Below are 20,680 nucleotides of genomic sequence, written 5' to 3'. Positions count from 1 at the left end.
TCATACGGACTGAAACATTAACTCTGTTTCTCTCTCCACAGGGTGCTGCCAGACCTGAGTTTTTCCAGCATTTTTTGTCTTTATTTCAGATTTCCAGCATCTGCAGAATTTTGCTTTCATCACATTCCCACCTAGTTTTGTGTAATCAGCTAATTTGGAAATATTACATTTGGCTCCAGCTGTGGCCCAAGCACTGAGGATGACCTCTGCTGTTGATGATACAGTGGTGTAATACTGTGTGCGTGTGTAATCATTCGTTAAATGTTATGATTTTTGGAGAAATTGTTTTCTGTTAATTTCTCATTTTTCTCTTGCTTCGTACTTTCAGGGAGCAGCTATAGTGGCAGGAGCTGGCGTCCTACCAAGCATTTGTCTGCCACTCCTAAGTGTTTACCAGCTCAGCACCAATGGAACTACCCAGGTAACAAGGACTGAAGTGCAATACACAGAATGATGGGAGTTGTTTCATGGAGGTCAAAGTGGATCTTAGTGTAGGGTTCGTACTTCACATGTGAAGTGTATACCTCTGTGTACATCTCATTAAGATATGCTTTAAATGTGCTTTTGAAATTCTATCCAGTTTTGAGGGCTTAGAATCATAAGATGGTTACAGCATTGAAGAAGGCCATTTGGCCCATTGTGTCTGTGCCGGCTGTCTGAAAGAACAATTCACCTAGTGCCATTACCCTGCCTTCTCCCCATAGCCCTGCACGTTCTCCCTTCTCGCATAATAATTCAATTCCCTCTTGAATGTCTCGATTGAACCTGCCTCCGTCACACTCTCAGTGCATTCTAGATCCTAATGACCCTGTATGAAAAAGTTTTTCCTAATTTTGCCATTGTTTCTTTTTTAGCAATTACCTTAAATCTGTGCCCTCATGGTCTTGATCATTCCACCAATGAGGATGGTTTCTTGCCATCTACTCTGTCAAGCCCCCTCATAATTTGAATACCTCTGTCAAATCTCTAATTCTTCTCTTCTCGAAGGGGAAAAGTCCCAACTTCTCCAATCTATCTATATAACTGAAGTTCCTCATTCCTGGAACCGTTATCTTGAATCTTTTTTGCACCCTCTCTGAGTGCAGTGCCTTGAACTGCTGTACTTTAATTGAGGCCGAACCAGCGTTTTATACAGTACAAACATAATACCTTGCTTTTGTACTCTCATGCCTCTTTTGAAATAAAGCCCAGGATACCAAATGCTTTATTATCTTGTACGGTCTACAAGATGCACTGCAGCAACTCACCAAAGCCCCTTCGACTGTACCTTCCAAGCCTGCAATCTCTACCACCTTGAAGGACAAGGGCAGCAGATGCATGGGAACACCACCATCTGCAAATTTCCCTCCAAGCCATGTGCCATCACCGTTCCTTCACTGTCGCTGGGTCAAAATCCTAGAACTCCCTCCCTCTCAGCGCATGGATTGCAGTAGCTCAAGATGGCTCACCACCACCACCTCAGGTGATGATAGGAGATTAATGTCCTCTGTGGATGGAGCAGCTTTGACAGGCTGAATGATATTTTCTTATTTCTATAGCTCCCACAAAGCAATTTTTTGATCAATAATCTTCTTGGTAAACCCCAATTTTACACTCTTATTGACCCTGTTCCTACTATGTTTCAATGTATTGTGTTCTAATTGTATACAAATTAATTTTACAAACAGTTTCCAGAGAATGTTATATTTGACAATTTTAATGTTCCTAATTTTATTATCCTACTTATCCTCTTCAATTCTGTTTGATTTAAGTGCCATATCTTCCTTTCCCCACAAGTGATGTGATTGATTAATGTCTCTGTGCTGTTGAGTTGAAGAAACTTTTTAATTGCGCTTAGCTGTTAAACTATTATCAGAACTTGCACTTTTCAGCCTGATATTAAAATGCATATGGCCACAAGGTTTTCAATTAATACATACATTGTGGAATATTATACATTTACATGTTATCTTGAGTACAGTGTCACATCTTCTGCATAACTATCAGATGTGTTTATAGCTGTACCACAGACTTACTTAATGCCTATAGCTCTGTAATTGAGCTAAGCAAGATGGCTTATTAACTTGGAAAAACTCAGCAGGTCTGACAGCATCTGCGGAGAGGAACACAGTTAACGTTTCGAGTCCGTCGAGGTTTTCCACCCACAGTGGTTGACAGGGCCCTCAACCGTGTCCGGCCCATCTCCCGTGCATCCACCCTCACACCTTCCTCTCCCTCCCAGAACCATGATAGGGCCCCCTTGTCCTCACTTATCACCCCACCAGCCTCTGCATTCAAAGGATCATCCTCCGCCATTTCCGCCAATTCCAGCATGATGCCACCACCAAACACATCTTCCCTTCACCCCCCCCCTCCCCCGGCGGCATTCCGCAGGGATCGTTCCCTCTGGGACACCCTGGTCCACTCCTCCATCACCCCCTACACCTCAACCCCCTCCCACGGCACCTTCCCATGCAACCGCACAAGGTGCAACAACTGCCCCTTTACTTCCCCTCTCCTCCCCGTCCAAGGGTCCAAACACTCCTTTCAAGTGAAGCAGCATTTCACTTGCACTTCCCTCAATTTAGTCGACTGCATTCGCTGCTCCCAATGCGGTTTCCTCTACATTGGAGAGACCAAACGCAGACTGGGTGACCGCTTTGGTCTGTCCGCAAGCATGACCCAGACCTCTCTGTCACTTGCCATTTCAACACTCCACCCTGCTGTCATGCCCACATGTCCGTCCTTGGCCTGCTGCATTGTTCCAGTGAAGCTCAACGCAAACTGGAGGAACAGCACCTCATTTTCCGACTAGGCACTTTACAGCCTTCCGGACTGAATATTGAGTTCAACAATTTTAGATCATGAACTCTCTCCTCCATCCCCATCCCCTTTCCGATCCCCCTTTTTTCCAATAATTTATATAGATTTTTCTTTTCCCACCTATTTCCATTATTTTTAAATGTATTTCCATCCGTTGTTTTATCTCTACCTTTTAGCCTATTTCGATCCCTTCCCCCCACCCCACCCCACTAGGGCTATCTGTACCTTGCTTGTCCTGCTTTCTACCCTTAATGTCACCTATTAGCATATTCCTTAGATAATATCACCACCTTCAACACCTCTTTGCCCTTTTGTCTATGCCATCTTTTGGTTATCTCCACCTATCACTGGCCCTCTATCCAGCTCTACCTATCCCACCCCCCCTTAAACCAGCTTATATTTCACCTCTTTTCTATTTTTCCTTAGTCTGTTGAAGAGTCATACGGACTCGAAACGTTAACTGTGTTCCTCTCCGCAGATGCTGCCAGACCTGCTGAGTTTTTCCAGGTATTTTTATTTTTGTTTTGGATTTCCAGCATCTGCAGTTTTTTGCTTTTATCTTTTTTGGCTTATTAACTTTCCTGTTTGTTAACATTTTTAAGCAACCTGTCTTTCAATTATTTGAAATGAACTGAAAACACACACAATGTTTGCCTGATGTGTCAGATGAACTAATAATTACGGGTTGATGTCTTTTTTCCAATGCTTTTATTTATCTTTTTCATAATTCAGACTTTGGGATCCTCACGCAAGTCCTTGGATTCCCCCTCCTGGCCAGGTGTTTATCGGCTCACCATGTCGCTGATGGAAAGACTTTTAAAATCACTGCGCTACAATTTCCTTTCAGAAGCCTTAGACTTTGTTGGAGTCCATCAGGAGCGGATACTGCAGGTGGAGGCAAAATTTTATGATGTTTTTAAAACTAAACTATGCCAAACTTGTAGAATTTGTTTGAAGCTAAAGATCCTTTACTTAACATCTTTTTATAAATGACAATTTTACATTTGGTTCACCAGTACTGTTTAGCATAGTTTTGAAGTGGAACATGTTTCATGGGGATTGTTATTACAGCAGCCTATTCACTGAAGAGACCCAAATTGCTTAAAAACTGAATGTCCAAAGCACATTGTTGATGAAACGTTTTTCATTCGGGTGACCGAGTTGAGGCTACAGCCTAAATGCCAGTTAAGAATTCAGTGCTCTGGCATTGTAATTACTGAACCAGCCATCTATAACTGCTTGTTATTCCAATAAGAAAGAATATACTTGCCTTACAGGAGGTGCAACAAATGTTCGTTAGATTGATTCCTGGGATGGGAAGATTTTCCTGTGAAGAGATATTAAGTATCAACGACTTATATACTCTGGAGTTTAAAAGAATGAGATCTCATTCAAACATATAGAATTCTTAGAGGTCTTGACAGGGTAGATGCTGAGAGGCTGTTTCCCCTGGCTGTAAAGGCTAGAACTAGGAGAGGTCATAGTCTCAGGATAAAGGGCTGGCCGTTTGAATGAAGAGATGAGAAGAAATTTCTTCACTCAAGTTGTGAAGCTTTGGAATGCTGTGCCCCAGAGGGCTGTGGTAGTTCAGTATTTAAATATTTTCAAGACTGATTTTGATAGATTTTTAGGCACTAAATAGAATCAAGGGGATAGAGCGTGAAAGTGAAGCTGTTGTCAAACTTCATCTATGATCTTGTTGAATGGTGTAACAGGTTCGAAGGGCTGGTTTACTCCTTTTTCTTATGTCCTCATGATCTGCTTTCCAAAGTTCAGCTGAGATATATGGTGAATGTCTTCCAGGCCACTAGATGGTGCACTTTACAGAAGAATATCATGGTCTCAACGGAACAGCTATGTTGTCTCACCACCAGTTGCCTCTGCTTGTTTGTCCTGGGTTGGCATGAAAGACACCTTTGAAAAATTCAGTTGTTTAACAGTCTTGCCTGAAGCAAAATATTGTTTTTTATTTTTAGATGGTTTTAGGTCATTTTTAAATGAAAAATAGATGGCCTTGTTAAAAACCATGTTGATTGTGTTAGGTGGATCAATACACCTGTCATTATCTTTGACCCTTCTTCCATAGTGCTTGGATGCAGTTCGGAAAGTGCAGAGCCTGGCTTGCCTGGATGAAGTTGATCACACGGTTGGGTTCATTCTTCAGCTCTCCAACTTCATCAAAGAGTGGCGTTTTCATCTGCCGCAGCTCCTTAGAGATGTGCAGGTATGCTTCTGCTCAGACAAGTTGCAGTCTTGAACTTGAGTGATTACTACTTCTTCCACTCAAATAATTGAAAAACAAAATCCTCTCATTGTATTGTTTTAGTTGCACTGATTTCAAATGTAATCAGGGACGAGAATCCTAGCTTTTTTTTACCCTAATTCCTAGTCCAGGACCAATGAGATTTTTTGGGGAAAGTATTCCTTATTGTAGTTAACCACTTGTTCTGTGTATTTCAGGTGAACCTCTGTTACCTATGCCAGACATGCACTTTTCTGCTTCACAGTCCCAAAGTGCTTCAGCACTATCTACAGGTCAGTACATAGTATCTTTTAATGGCATTTTGGCTATGAGTATGTGCAGTATCAAATATTTAAAAAGCAATTCTTTCAAAAAGTATGTGGTTAATGATATTTAAGATGATTGCAATTCTTTTTTAAAATTTTAAATTCCTCAGCTTAGCATATAATGCTATCTGGTGACTTGAGTAATGGCTTTGTGTGGCACTTGAATCTTGAGCTGTGGGTTTTATGAATGAAATGACATAACTATTCTGCTGGCAATCTGCTTGTTAATCTTTTCCCAGTGGATCAGGTTTAGAAATAGCTGACCAAAATAGAAAAACAAGTCCTTTGATCTGTCCCTGTAGCCCAGAGGAAAGAAGTTGAAACAATGGAGGAATAAATGTTTTTGTGTCCGCAGCAAACATTTAAATCAAGTCACCCATAGTAGTGCTGCCGCGGTGTAGGGCTGACAGTTGTTGCGTAAAAGTGAGTTGGAGTAGTTTCAATTCAGACAATTTTAATCGGGAAGAAAAGGTCATGCAGGGCCACTCATCAGAATGAGTGTTTCTCCCGGGTTTTACAATGGTGAATATTTAACCAATATTAGTTTACTAAAACTGGCTCTCTTGTCATAAAGACAACCTGCATTTTGGTGGCCTATGAGGCAGGTGGGCTGCTTTATACAATGGACTGCAGCCAACAGAGGGAAACTTTTTTTTTCTGGTCAATAGCATTTTGAAAGTGTGAAAATGCATACATTTTTGTTTGAAGTAATCTTTTTAATTTACTGTCTCTGTCTTATATACTATTTTGAATGCCTCCACATTGTTACATTTTAGCTGCCTCCTTTCAAAACTTCTTTTTAGTTACCCTGTCTTTTTTGTTTTTTAAAAAGACAAAAGTTTAAATTCCATCTTGCGCCAGTCATTTGGAGATTGAATGAAGTCTGTTGGCAACTGGTTACAGAAAATTGACTCCTGATATATATATTTCTCACTATTATACGTGACTGTATTTGGGGATGAGGCAAATCCAATAGGAGAAAATGTACAGTGATTTCATCAAATATGATTGCCTCCCACAGGTGAAGAATGGAGACACTATTCCATCTGCAATTCTCCCACAGCAATCAAAGCCTACTCAGACTCCAACCAAACAACAAAACACAGAAAAAGAGGAAATTGAGCAGCGTGCACTGCTGAAAGTCCAGTCCAGTCTGCTCCGCATTCTGAGTAAGACATTGGCTGCTGTTCGACACTTTACCCCTGACCTCTCCCAGATACTGCTAGACCAGGTAAATAATTATTGCCCATGTTTTCTTAGTATGAAACAAAGCAAGGCTGATATTAAATGCAAATGTGGTTAGTTTAGACACTCTTGGTTATTGAGATTCCCAGTATATAGTTGGATACCGCAAAACTGAAAGCTGGGTCTTTGAACAGGCTAACAATTTGACTCTCTTGTTCCAGAGGCTTGGAGCCATTAATGCAATAATACCTTTTCCTAATGATGGCTACACTTCTTGCATATCATGAAGTTCACTTCACTGTTTTCTGTCTTTGAGTGTACAATACCTGTATTTTTCTTTTAAAATAAAATTAGAATGCATGCATCACAGATTCGAAGAAGTGAACTTGTTTTGTTTGACATGGCGATTGCCACTCCAGTTAAATCTCTCACGGTGCTCAGTTCCAACTGAGGCAAACTCCGGTGTTGCACTGTACTTAAATCAGTACAGTACCACTAACCTCATGGATAAGATGAATCGGGACCCATTCATCATGGCTGTTTAACATAGTTGTTTGCCGAGACTCAGCAATTTAAAGCAAGAGTGCCTTTATTATGAAAGAAGTAATTTGCTCTTCAAAGCAACACATTTTTTTCATTTCCTTTTCAAAATTACACCCCAGATGTGATTTTTGTTGCTGGTTTGGCTTGATCCAACAGACATTTGAGCTGTGTGGAAAGACTGTAATCCATATAAGTTTTCCTTGCCTTTCCCTAAAGCCTGGTCAGGAAATGCAAGTTCCATTGTTAGTGGGAAGCTGAGTGTGAATGTCCATTGTGTATTAAGATTTGAAATCACTTAATCTCAATAGCTCACTTATTAGATGGAGCAGATGTGGTGGGCATTTTATGGGCGAAGAAAAATCACACTGCTGAAATCTCACCTACTGTGTGACAGAACCCCATTTGCCTTAATAAATGTATAGAAGGAAGTTAATGAGCACCCCCTTTCTCCTTTCCACTGTTCTGAATGAGTTTATTTTATTTCTACAGTCCCTGGATCTGGCTGAATATGACATGCTCTTTGTCCTGAGCTTTACTACTCCAGCATTTGATTCTGATGTTGCTCCATCATTTGGTACCCTACTAGCAACTGTAAATGTTGTCTTGAACATGCAGGGAGAGGTAAGAGGCTGAGGAGGCATGATGTTAAGATGGCAATACAATGTCACATGCGTGAATCAGTGTTTGGTGAAAATTTAGACTACAGACATTCAGTTTTTCAGGGTTACTAAATTTGTTTCTATGATTCTTTTTCATTTTGCCACATTAGAGGTTTCCAGCTGCTTTCTCAAAGTAATGAATCCATACTGCCTTCACCATATCTAATTTTCTACATTATCAAATCAGTGACATTTACTGAAGTACAGATCCACAACTGCTTTCCAGTGCAAGATCCTGATGGTCATTTTTCTTGTGTTAGCCTTGACTGTGACCATTAGTAGACTGTTTGACTGATGGGGCTACCGGATATCCTTACCATACATTCATATTTTCAGCAAAGTTTATTGGCGACTGAGTCAAATTGTAATGCCAAAATCGCTATCCTGTCAAGATTTGGTAACTCTGCACAGCTTGGGGATCAAATGCACATCGTTTTTAGTCTGAATGACTCGGTACTATACCAGATGGTGCATTTACTGAATGAACCATCAGAAAACCCCAAGAGTGAGCTTTGTTGTTCAGCTGTTTTAACTTTTTCAGCCTCTTGATGTAAACAGAATGCACTGTCAGTTCATTCATGGCCATTAGTTTTGTTTGAGCCTTCCTTGCTTGAGGGGTAAAATGTCCATTCCGTATGTATGTTTTCAAGTGTAGCGTCATGTATACAAATTGATGGACATAATTTTTAAAGGAGGCTAAACATTTTGTGCTATTGATTTACAAACATTTGCCAATCTAGAAAATTTCCCTCCCAAATGAAATATGGTCTAATTGATGTCAGGATCTGCCTCAGAAAAATTGCCTGTAATTGATCTCTGGATTTGTCTATATAGCAATTAGACATCGATGATGGCTCATATTACCAGACATACTCTATGCTATGTGCTACAATGTTTCTGCCCTTTGAAGTTAAAGGATATACTGTTTTATACTATAAGCAAAGCTGTGGAATATGTGCTAGTTTCAATTTAAAAGATTGAGTTTAATATTGTAACTGTGCCTATGATCTTTGACTGTACCTGTGATGTTTGACTGTATCTGTGGTGATAAAACGTCCCACTAATCACAAACCATCCTTCAACATAATGACATTTCTGATATCCAGCACTCTATCTAACCTGGAATCCTCTATTAACTGGAATTCTGGGGTTGGGTCTGTTTTTTTTGACTGGAGATGTCAAACTCATTGGTAGTTGTAATCAGTGGCCTATCCTCGCTCCGGTCTTAGCCTCCCATTGTTCTGCAGCACCATGTTCCTTCAGTGCCGCTCACTAGATTCACTCGCTCCTGCACTTCCCGCGAGACCTTGACACCCACGTGATCAGCCTGGAGCTTTCTGATTGAATGAAAACACAGAACTCTCCTTACATCTTAGTTAACTGGCACATTTGATTAACCAGCACCTTCCATTCCCAGAGCACGCTGGATAATGGAGATTTTCCTCTATCATTAAAAATTTCTTCCACATCCATGTAGGATATTATGTGAAGAACAACTAGTAGATTAACAGATGCATAATACATGTCATTCTTTGTTTCAAAACAAGAGTAATCACATATACATAACAAGTTTCAGGCAAAACTCATCTTTTTCTCATGGCAGTTTTTTTTTAAACATTGTCTAACATTTTCTCGTTATACTGAAAACACCTTTGGCAACAATTAATTTCTTCGATTTGTAGACAAAAGACCTAATGGATATCTCTGATCTGTGGTGCTACGTCTTTTTTGTAGATTCTTTGAGGTCAGAATGTTAAGGGCTTCACTTCTGAAAGCCCCAAAAATAGGGAAGGATGTAAGGCTGTTGTGGTTGCTGCTTCTAATGCTTATCAAGTGGCTTCTGCTGGCAAGTTTGTGTGGCTCGTGAGTGAGTTCAGGATCTGCTCAGTTGTTTAGGCCCATTATTGGATAGCCTGTTCTTGACTGGCTTGTGAAGAACGACCAACTGAGTGAGGTACCAGAAGGTAGCCGTCATATGCAGAGCTCAAGGAAGGAGGGAAAAAAAGCAAAAACCTAAATACATAGGCTTACAGTACAAATAGAGAATATTCACACACTGACATTTCCATTGTTTCTAGAATGGCAATATAGCATGCATGTTATATTTCCATGTATCTTGTCTTTACTTGAATGATTTTTGTTCTTTCTAGATTGATAAGAAGAAGGAACCTATGTCGTTGAATGTGGGACCACTGACTTCATCTGAAGAGGCAAAATCATTAAAGTAAGTTTAAAGAAGGCGAGCTGTCTCTTAGATTTTAGTTTCAAGAAGCAAAATCTCATAAAACATTTAATTACCAGCCGCAGTATCTCACCAGAATTGAGTGAAGTTTCTTTGAGTGACTATCAGAAAAACACAGTTAATTAAGGCCATATGGGAGCAAACTAAATCAAATGTTGTACTAAGTTTGCCACTCTACTTTGAGAGAATCTGAAACATGCAGTGTATACATTAGACTCCATGCATTAGCCTAGCCAGCTGTCTTAATGTATATTCCCTTTGTGTTGGGATGCTTGCTGCAGACCTTGTATATTGAAATAGTTTCTGAATGGATGATTATTCTTCAGTAAAGCCCTGGTTATGAATTGATAAAATGGTTTATGTATAGCTGACCATCAAGAAATAGAAATTGTTTGGAACATAGAAGCAGGAGCCATTTGTCCCTTCAAGCTTGCTCCAACATTCAATAAGATCATGGCTAATCTGGTTGTAGTGTCAGATGCACTTTCCTGTCTGCCTCCCATAACCCTCGATTCCCTTGCCTAACAAAAACCTGCCTTGAATAAATTCAAAGACCCAGCCTCCACTACTTTCTGGGGAAGAGAATTCCACACATTGGCGACCCTTTGGGAGAAAAAGTTTCTCCTATCTCCCTCTTGAAAGGGAGACCTCTTATTTTTAAACCATGTTCCCTAGTTTTAGTCTCTCCCGACATGAGGAAACATCCTCCGGGTATCCACCCTATCAAGTCCCCCTCAGGATCTTATATGTTTCAGTAAGATCATCTCTCATTCTTCTAAATTCCAATGGGTGTAGGCCCAACCTATTCAATCTTTCTTCATAAGACAACCCCTTCATCCCAGGAATGAGTCCAGTGAACTTTCTTTGAACTGCTTCTAAAGCAATTATATTTTTTTTAAATGAGGAGACCAAAACTGCACAGTACTCCAGATGTGGTTTCACCACAGTATATCTGCAGTAAAACTTCCCTACTTTTATATTCCATTCCTCCTGCAATAAATGCCATCATTCCACTTGACTCCCTAATCACTTGCTGCACCTGCAAATTAACTTTGATTCATGTACCAGGACACCTAGATCCCTCTGTACCGCTGAGTTCTGCAACCTTTCTCCATTTAAGTAGTATACTGCTTTTCTTTGCTTCCTAAGTTCATATTTATCCATATTATACTTCATACACCAAATTTTTGCTCACTCACTTGACCTGCCTATATCCCTTTGCAGACTCTACCTCCTCTTGACAACTTACTTTCTGATCTATCTTGCTGTCATCAGCAAATTTGGCTACCATACATTTGGTCCCTTCATCCAAGTCACTGATATAGATTGTAAATAGTTGAGGACCCAGCACTGATCCCTGTGGCACTTCACCAGTTACAGCTTGCCAACCTGAAAAAGACCTCATTTATTCAAATACTTTGTTTTCTATTAGCCAGCCAATCCTTTATCCATGCTAATATGTTACCCCTACACCTTGTGCTCTTATCTTTTGTGGGTAACCTTTGATATGGCACCTTATTAAAGTTTTTTAGAAATCCAAGTACACCACATCTACCAGTTCCCTGTTGTCCACCTTGAATGTTACTTCGTCAAAAAACTCTTAACAGATTAGTTAAACACAATTCCCCTTTCACAAAGCCAAAGCCATGTTGGCCATGCTTGATCAAATCGTGATTATCTAAGTATCCTGTTATAACCCCCTTAATAATGGATTCCAGCGCTTTCTCTATGACAGATGTTAGGCTAACTGGCCAAAGCTACCTGCTTTTTGTCTCCCTCTTTTCTTGAATAAAGATGTTACATTACCTATTTATCAATCCATTGGAACCTTTCCAGAATCTTCTATCTGTGCTGCCACTTCTTTTAAGACCTTAGGATGCAGGCAATCCAGTCCTGGGGACTTGTCAGCCTTCAGGTCTAATAGTTTTCCTAGCATCCTTTCCCTGGTGATGGTGATTCTATTAAGTTCATCCCTCTCTATCACCTCTTGATTTTCAAAAATCTTTGGCAAGTTTTCCAAGTCCTCTACCATGAAGACAGCCACAAAATACTTGCTCACTGCCTCTGCCATTTCCATTATCAGTTCCCCAGACACTCACTCCAGAGGACCAACACTAGCTTTAGTTACGCTTTTCCTATTTAAATACTTGCAGAAACTTTTACTTTCTGCTTTTATATTACTAGCTAGCTTTCTCTCATAGTCTGCTTTCTACCTCTTTCTTATCTTTTTAGTCATTCTTTGCTGGTTCTTAAAATCTGTCCAATCCTCTGACCTACCACTAACCCTTGTAGATTTTTACAGTGTTTCTTTCAATTTAATATTATCCCTAACTTCCTTATTTAGCCACGGATGATGCATCCATCTCAAAGAGCCTTTCTTTCTCACTGGGATAAATCTTTTCTGAGTGTTATTAAGTACCTCCTTAAAAATTGCCACTGCAACTCTACTATGCTACATTTTAACCTAGTTTCCCAGTTCACCTTGACCAGCTTTGCTTTCATACTCTTAGTTTATTAAATCTTTATTTAGGTTTAAAACACTCGTCATGGATGTGCGCCCCTCCATTTCAAACTGAACATGACTGATATGAAATTCCATCATATTGTGATTGCTGTCACCAAGAGACTTCTTTACCATGAAGTTTGACAAATTAACTTTACACTTTTTAATGATATAGATAATATCAAATGAACACTTCTACAGTAAAATCAGTCCAACCATATACATCTTCCCCCTCCCTTGTGATGCAGAATTGGGTTGCACAGATTTCACCTGTGGCATCAAATAGCTTGAAACATTCTATGCCCAACTCTGATAAACATTTGTGTTGCACCAAGTTCTTGTGATCGAGCACTGTGGGAGAAAATCTACACCTTCAGGCTCTGTGGGTATAGTTTTTCCTTTTAATTTCATAAACTTTTGCTTTTGTAACTAGGTGATTTGGCCACCCTCTGAAGTAGAGGTAGATGGTTGTATATCTTGTAAAATGTTAGCCTGAATCTTTTAGAACAGATGTTTTATATTTATTCTTGGGATGTGAAAACTGCACTTGTTGCTGGAAACAGCACAACTGAGTGTCTTGCTCGGCCACTTCAGATGGCAATAAAAGCCGACTACATAGTGCAGATTGGAGTCACATGTAGGCCCGACCGAATAGCGCTGCCTTTTCCCCTTCCCTAAAGAACATTTGTGAGCTAGTTCGATGTTTCTTCTTAACAACAATCCAGCATTCGTGGCCATTTATTCTGATTGGCTTGCTCAATTTACTGAATTTAAATTCACACCTCACACTTTAGGATTTGAGCTCTTCACTTCTGGGTTGCTAATACTTGCAATTAATTTAAATAAGTGTGAACTTTTATAGATTGCTCAGATGTCTCCTTTTGATTTTAAAACAAATTCAAGCTTATCTTTTTAGGTTAACGTGTCACATGGGATACTAATCTGTGCATTGTTCCAATTTTATGTGTCATGAACTATGGTAAACAATGCGGTATCCACTGATTCTATCTGGCATAGGTTCAATGGTTAAGGCTCATTCCCAAGCGTTTACATGTCTCTTTACAACATCCTGCCTTCTGGTATGGGGTCTGTCTTTTGTTCTGAGGGAGTATGCTGGTTCGCTTTTATAAACACGCCATTGTAATAACAAGAAGGGGGGAAATATCAGCACATTCCACACCCGAGGAAAACAAATACCTAAAATGCCTAAAGAAGTAAAATGTCTGTTGTGGCTGGAAGTTAGATGATAAATGTTTCATTACGTGAGGCCAACTGCATAATCTGTAATTGACCAAGTCGTGAGTCGATTGTATTCCATGTCACAACTGGAGAGACTTTTATTGTTTTATTATTTGATTAAACTTACCAAGAGTAAAATATAATCATTAGATGGGTTTATTTTCATGATATGAGTCTGAAGGTCTCTTAAAAAAAATTCTTTGCCGTTCCCAGACCCCACGTGTGGTATAGCTTAAAATAGTTGTCTAAGAGCCAAAGTTTTATGATCGAGGAGGGTAATTTAATCCATACCAGCTGTTCTTTGGTTTTCTACAAGGTTTATATTTGCTCAAAATTTAAGTATCAGTAATTTACTGAAATTGGCAATACCTTGTACTTGCATGGTTTTTAACTAATATTTCGTAAAAATCAGGCCACTGTCCAAACTATGTCAAAAACCCATGTGACTTATGGTAGTATAAGCCTTGACTCAGTGTTTGAACTCTTGCCTGAGTCAGAGGGTTGTGGGTTGAAGCCCCACTCCAGAGACTTGAGCCTATAATCTAGGCTGATGCTGTGTCTGCAGTGGTAACCTTTGAATTAGTCATTATACTGCAGTCCTGTGTGTCTTCTCAGGTAAAAGATTTATGGCATTATCTGAACAAGAGCAGAGAAGTTCTCCCAGTCCTAGCCATCATTTATTCTTCAACCAACATCATTCAAAATGGATTAGCTGGTCATTTAACTCCATGTGTGTAAATTGCCTGATACGCTTCTTTACATTGTAACGGTGAATAAACAACGAAAGTACTTAGTTAGACGTATATAAATGGAAGTTCTATTCTTTATAGAAGGAAAAACAGAAAATGCTGCAAAAACTCAGCAGGTCTGACAGCATGTATGGAGAGAAAGACAGAGTTAATGTTTTGCGCCCGTATGACTCTTCTTCAGAGGGTCGCAGCTGTCAGACCTGCTGACTTTTTCCAGCATCTGCAGTATTTTGCTTTTATTTCTATTCTTTATATATTGCAATACTTTTCGGGGTCAATTTATGTTTCTCAAGAAACAAACTCATACACTTACTTCATGATTTCTGATCATACCTTTTACAAATTTGTACCAGTTTTCTAACTTGCCATGAGCAATGTTCAGAAGACTTCAGTGGCTGAATTTCATGAAATTAAAGGTAGCTTAATTAAAATGCAAGTTCCATTTCTCCCTTCCCTAATAAGGCCAGTCATATCCTCTTGTGTTGTAGGTCCCTCCTGATGTTCACGATGGAAAACTGTTTCTATGTGCTGATTTCACAAGCGGTCCGGTACCTGAAGGATCCATCTGTTCACTCACGTGACAAGCAGAGGATGAAACAGGAGCTGAGTTCAGAGCTGGTAACTTTTCAGTTTTGTAATGCTCTTAAACTGTTTAATAACAAACAATACTGAGCATCAATTAGGCACTGCACAAATGTGGCCTGCTTGATATCTAACTCTTGTTTCCTCATTTGAACATTTCCTGCAAAGAGTTCATAGGAAAATAACTTCACAAATAGTGATTCAAAATATTTGTACTTTAAGGAATATTGGGGAAAAATTGTAACAGCATTCTTCACATGTTTACTGTTTCACTATGAATAGTGAACACATCATCTTCATTTTGATGTAATTTCTTCCATTTAACAATGTTAGCAAAAAATTGGCAGTAAGTATAAAACCAAATCCATGTGTTTATATTCTCTTGACTTTTTGCCAGCATCAACAAAAATTCAAAGGAGGAAAATATACTGTGTATATATGTATAAATATGGTATAGAAATTAATTGAAAATTGCTTTGTACATTGTTCAATGTTCTGTTTGTTTACTTTTGTTACTGTCTGTTTGTAGAATTTCCTTTTTTTTTCCATTTCCTGTGTTTTTATTCCTGAGCCTTTGTGCTTGTCTCCAATTCTGGTCCTTGTTCATAGACTTGTTGCTTTTCAGCATTTTTCACCCCAATGTTGCCTTCTCTTGTCATTTTTAAGTCCTAAATTCTTTTAACCCTAATAAGCAGTTAGTTTGCTAAGGAAAATACTTTTGCCCAGATCCCAGGTTGCATAATGTAGTTGGAGTAAGTTGTAATGTTCTTGCCTTATTCTCACGTCAGATATATGATTATCCAACCTATTGGTTGAAAATTTCTGTGTCTGGTTGGCTACTTGCTTTATTGTTATCACTATTTGAGGAAAATATAGGATTAAAGCCTTACTGACCAATGCAAATGAGAGATTACAGGCTCCTTGTACTATAGAGGAGACTAAAACACTTAGCATGTCATTATCCTAAATTGTTTAGCAAGGTGAATAATTCAGGTACCTGAACACCTAATTCTACTGTTCTGCATTAATCAGTTCTATTCGGTATGGAAACTGGTATACAGTAAGAGGAAATTATTCAGTATGTGTACTGGAAGATCTTGGCTTGGATAACTGTTGATCAGATAAATATCTTCCCACTGTATTGTAATTTCTGGGGCAGAATTTTCTTGTCGGCATGCAGGGGGCCCCCGCACACTGACACATAAAAATAACGTGCGGTCACGTCGGGCGTGCACCCTGACGTCACCGCGGGTTATTCTGACCTTCCGTTCGACAGGCGCACACTGGAGTCGGCTGCATGCCTGCTGAACTGTCAAAGGCCTGTTAAGGCCATTAATAAGCTAATTAACCAAATTGGCAGCGTTGCCCGTCCAACCTTAAGGTTGGCGGGCAGACGAAGAGCTCAAGTGGTCTTCACATTTTGCATGAAAGTCATCCACAGGCGGGATGAGGTTTCATGAAGGTTTTATTAAATAAATAAAACACTTTTGACACTTCATAAACATGTCCCAGCTCATGCGACATTTTCACATGAGGGGACATGTTTGAATAATTTTTCATCTTTCCTTTTTTACAAACTTTAAAAGTGAACTTTATCTCCTGAGGCAGCTCTGTGCCGCAGAGATTTCTGCGCTCTTTCACGCACATGCCCAGGTGTAAAATGGCGGCACACAGCCAGCGATTGGCTCCGCACCCACTCCCGACCAGCCCGCCCAACAGGCAGAAGATTCTGCCCCTAGAGTACAAATTCAGTCTTGTATATGTGCTTTGCACCCATGAAACATATGGTTGTGATTTATAAAGCATTTTACCATAATGAAGTTATAGGGAGTGAGGCTTATAAACAAAACACTCATTTATTGTACATAATTTACAACCAATTTATGTTCAAGTGAACCTGGTGTAAGGAGACAATCTGGGATATTTTACTAATAATGAAACTACAAATGAATCCATAAAGCAGCTGTTTATTCTATAGAGCTTAATGTTTCAATTAGAAGGAAGTGTGCAACCTTGCAGTAGAGTATACTGAGACTTAGTTTATTAAACCCTTCCTTCATATTTACTGTGGCTTTTTTTTTACTGTTTCAGAGTACCGTTCTGTCTAGCATTTCCCGCTATTCTCGTCGTGGTACACCATGTTCTCCTGCTGCAGCCTTACTGCTGTCTCCTCAGAACAAATCCACCTGCTCCGTATCCAAGTTGAGTCCTGAGAACCAGGAACCCTTAATCCAGTTGGTTCAGGCCTTTGTTCGACAGATTCAGAGATAAAAAAGGGATCAACTATAATGTTAAACTTTAATGATTTCCAGCTCTGGACTGTATATAACTTCATTTGCAACAATTTCCAGTGTCAGTTTTTACTGACCAAAGGTAACGTGAATACATGTCAAAATGAGACACTGGGTGTATTTAAAGGTTGGCAACTTTATTTGAAGCAACAGTTTTGAAGTCTGCCAGTCCTTTGTCTCAAAGCTAAAGTGTAGAATTACGTTACAGAATATAATCATGGCAGCCTATTAGAATAAATTGTAGCTGTTCCTAAACATTTGAAGAATTGTACAGTAGTATCGTTAATAGTTTCATGACAGTAAGAAACCACCTCTGTTGAAGTCGTTTTTGAGACTTTCTGTTGTATTGTAGAACTATAAAGTGTTAATGAACAGGAGAGGCTCAAGAAAAGGCATTCTGAAGAGATATAATGCGCTGTGTCACAATACATTTTATATAGCCTCTTTAAATCCAATTTTGTTACAAATTGAAAATATGTTTGTCATGCTGAATGTTTGCTAGTGAAAGTTGCTGTGGAAACAAAGCATCCTCTGGTTGGGTTTGTGTGTTGTCTGCTAGAAACAACATTTCAGATTGGTTAGGAGTGCCAGGATGGTTTATAATCTTTTTACAGCTGTTTATTACTTTATATACCACGCATTTCATCCTTTGGGCATTTCCTGCAGAACTTAGCAAAGAATCTTGGATGTGTATTTGCAGCTGCTTTGTTCTGTGTGTAAGTACACTGGGCATTTTTAGAGGAGCTACCTGAACAAAGAAATAGTACCAAAAACAAGTACTGGCAATCTTTTGAAGCATGTTTGGGCAAAGCAATCTTAGTCACTTTAGTAAGATCTGAGGTTTAAATAAGTAAAATACTCTAGCTCTTACAGAGGAAATTAAAAGGTTGATGGGTGAGTTTTAAAAAAAAAATCCTTCCATGCAAATCAGCAAAAACATTTTATTGAATTTAGTTTTGACTAGATACATCATTTTCATTTGAGAGAGATTTTGCAATAATTGGAGACAGCCCTGTATGACTGTTCTTTCATAGACTAGTGTCTGTGATGGGATCAGAAGCAATGGTGGGCCGTAATTTCCTCCGTTGGCTGTGAAATGCAGACCACTACTTTATACTTCTTCAGTGAAGAAAACATATGCATGTTTCATAAAAGTACATGGCCTTTTCCTTCAGCAGTAGCTAAGAATTTTAAAAAGCTTAACTGACCTCCCAAATGTGGGCTATATTTTAACAATATTACAGCTCATTGTTCCGCCTGGATTCCAGTTTCACCAAATGTTCTGATGTCCCATTGTCTTTAATGCAAAGTGTGGCAGGGAATTTGCTGATTGAAAGCAATTTTTCAAGAAAAAAGTTCACTGATTAAGACCACTGACTAATTGTTAAACAGAATCATAGAATATGAATCCCAAAACACTGGCTAAAAATCGTGTTATCCTGGTAATAAACACACTAAATCAGTGAGTTTAATTAGAAACAAGAAATGCATTCCACAAAACATCAGTGAAAATTCAGGAATCCTGTCATAAAAAGGAGTTTGACTGTTCCTATGATTGTGATGGAAAGACTCATCTTGCAGTCATTTTGTGAAAACTGTCATTCATTATTTGTAACTTATTGTTGGGAATATTGTTTAATTCTACTATTGTACATGTTCATCTACCTTTTTTGTGATAGTTTGTTTTTAAAGCTTTTAAAAAGCTGCGGAATAAACTGAAAATCTTGTGACGGTTTCTGGTTTGTGTCTGAACAAATTAGCATATTGCCAGGGCTGGGTGCAGACCACTGATCTGTAGAATGCATTCAGCTGTAGTAGATTCAACCACAAGTCATTGTCAGTTATTGCTACTATTACCAGATCGCTGTTGGTATTTTGATTCCTATTCAGCTTTTAATTATTGAGCTTGTTTCTTCTACTGAGGGAAGTAAATTTAGTGCCTAATTTTACTTGATGTGTTTCAGTACTTGAGTTTACATTTTTACTTAAATTAAAAAGCACTCTTCTTTTTTGTGGCTGCCCATTTGAAATCTGATCTGTTTCATACACCACCATGAATTCATAACTTCAGTTGGGTTTGACTTGGTGGCATTAAAATCAAGTCTTTGTTAATTGCCACATGTGTAGAATGTTCAGCATTTCCAGAGCTCATACTGTTTTTCTATTTATTGCAATGCTCAAGCTTGGAAAAATAACTTGCAGGCAGAAATCTGTGGGTCGCAGTCAAAATATCTTAATTTTTAAAAAAGAACTTAAATTATTTTGACTCTCCCCATTATATACTGCCTTCAGTTTAGAAATGGTTGCGTAAAAGTTGCTTTTCATGGACAGTTTTATTGAAAATATTGTAACTTAGTATGAGACTGCTCTTTTCTCTCTCCTCACTGTCCAAGCATTAGTTGTGACTGGGACTTCAAGTTTGTAAAACCTCAAGTCCAGTATTTTGTTTTAGTAGTATGGATGCTGATGTCTGCAACTTACCAACGGAGTTGCTGTTTGATGTGACAATTGAAGGGCTCCTAAGAAACTGATTTGTTTTCCTGTTGTCCAAAAGTTATATTGCAAAGCATATTTCAATATAAATATTTTTAGAGATGGTTTAAAAACATATTTGGGGGAAAAAAGCCAAAATGAATTTGGCATTTATGAAGAACATTCCTGATAAGTATGAATGTGTTTTAGTTCTACAGAACTACAGGGGGAAGAGATTGCTGCATGGAAAGATTTGAAAATTAAGGCAAAAGGGTAGTTAAGGCCAAAGTTTCAGCAACTATCCAGATTTTGATTCGATCCTCGGTGTGTTTTTGACATCTCTTAAATGAGGGCATGTGTATCTGTTTATTTTAGTGATTTTCCTATAAAGAAATACTGCTGTATAATTTAAAATCAAAGCAGAAAGGGTCTGAACTGAGCTTTTTTAAAAGAAATTTGACTATGTTAATGGGTTTTTCCTCAACAGTCATACAGCCCGTTACTATTGGACAACAGAATAACTGCACGGAACATGTAGCAATTTGTAATTATTGTTTGTTTCACTGATAAATGTTGTGAACACTGTACCTGTGCACTCAAGTATTTACAAGTAAATGGGCAAAGTTGAGTGCCTAGGTTTCATAAGCTCACATTTAACTAAATCGCCTAGTGATTTAGCATGTGTATATGCTGAGGCAAGTCCTACTGTTTCCTTCCTGTCAGGAGATAGTTTTTTTTTAAACAAGCCTTCATTACAGTTAATATTCATTTATTGCATTAGCAAAAAAAAAAATTTGAAGATAAAGTTGTGATAGGTAGCTTGCTTCATACTGCTGCAAGGAACA

At 38.8% G+C, this 20,680-nt stretch overlaps 1 protein-coding gene across 1 annotated transcript in view; it reads left to right on the top strand.

Annotated features, from left to right (window-relative positions):
• nup188 (nucleoporin 188) overlaps positions 1 to 19,090 on the top strand; it is an 87,718-nt gene extending 68,628 nt beyond the window's left edge. Inside the window, exons 37-45 of the mRNA XM_078550005.1 lie at positions 329 to 421; positions 3,535 to 3,693; positions 4,889 to 5,026; positions 5,263 to 5,337; positions 6,392 to 6,601; positions 7,588 to 7,719; positions 9,908 to 9,981; positions 14,979 to 15,108; positions 17,164 to 19,090. Of these exons, the coding sequence (XP_078406131.1) occupies positions 329 to 421; positions 3,535 to 3,693; positions 4,889 to 5,026; positions 5,263 to 5,337; positions 6,392 to 6,601; positions 7,588 to 7,719; positions 9,908 to 9,981; positions 14,979 to 15,108; positions 17,164 to 17,343 (1,191 nt within the window). The 3' untranslated portion in view covers positions 17,344 to 19,090. The remainder of the gene's footprint in view (positions 1 to 328; positions 422 to 3,534; positions 3,694 to 4,888; positions 5,027 to 5,262; positions 5,338 to 6,391; positions 6,602 to 7,587; positions 7,720 to 9,907; positions 9,982 to 14,978; positions 15,109 to 17,163) is intronic.
• The last annotated feature ends 1,590 nt before the right edge of the window (positions 19,091 to 20,680 follow it).

This window comes from Cetorhinus maximus, chromosome 10 (assembly GCF_964194155.1).
Source record: "Cetorhinus maximus chromosome 10, sCetMax3.hap1.1, whole genome shotgun sequence".
NCBI lineage: Eukaryota > Metazoa > Chordata > Chondrichthyes > Lamniformes > Cetorhinidae > Cetorhinus > Cetorhinus maximus.
This window is presented reverse-complemented; position numbering and strand designations above follow the sequence as displayed.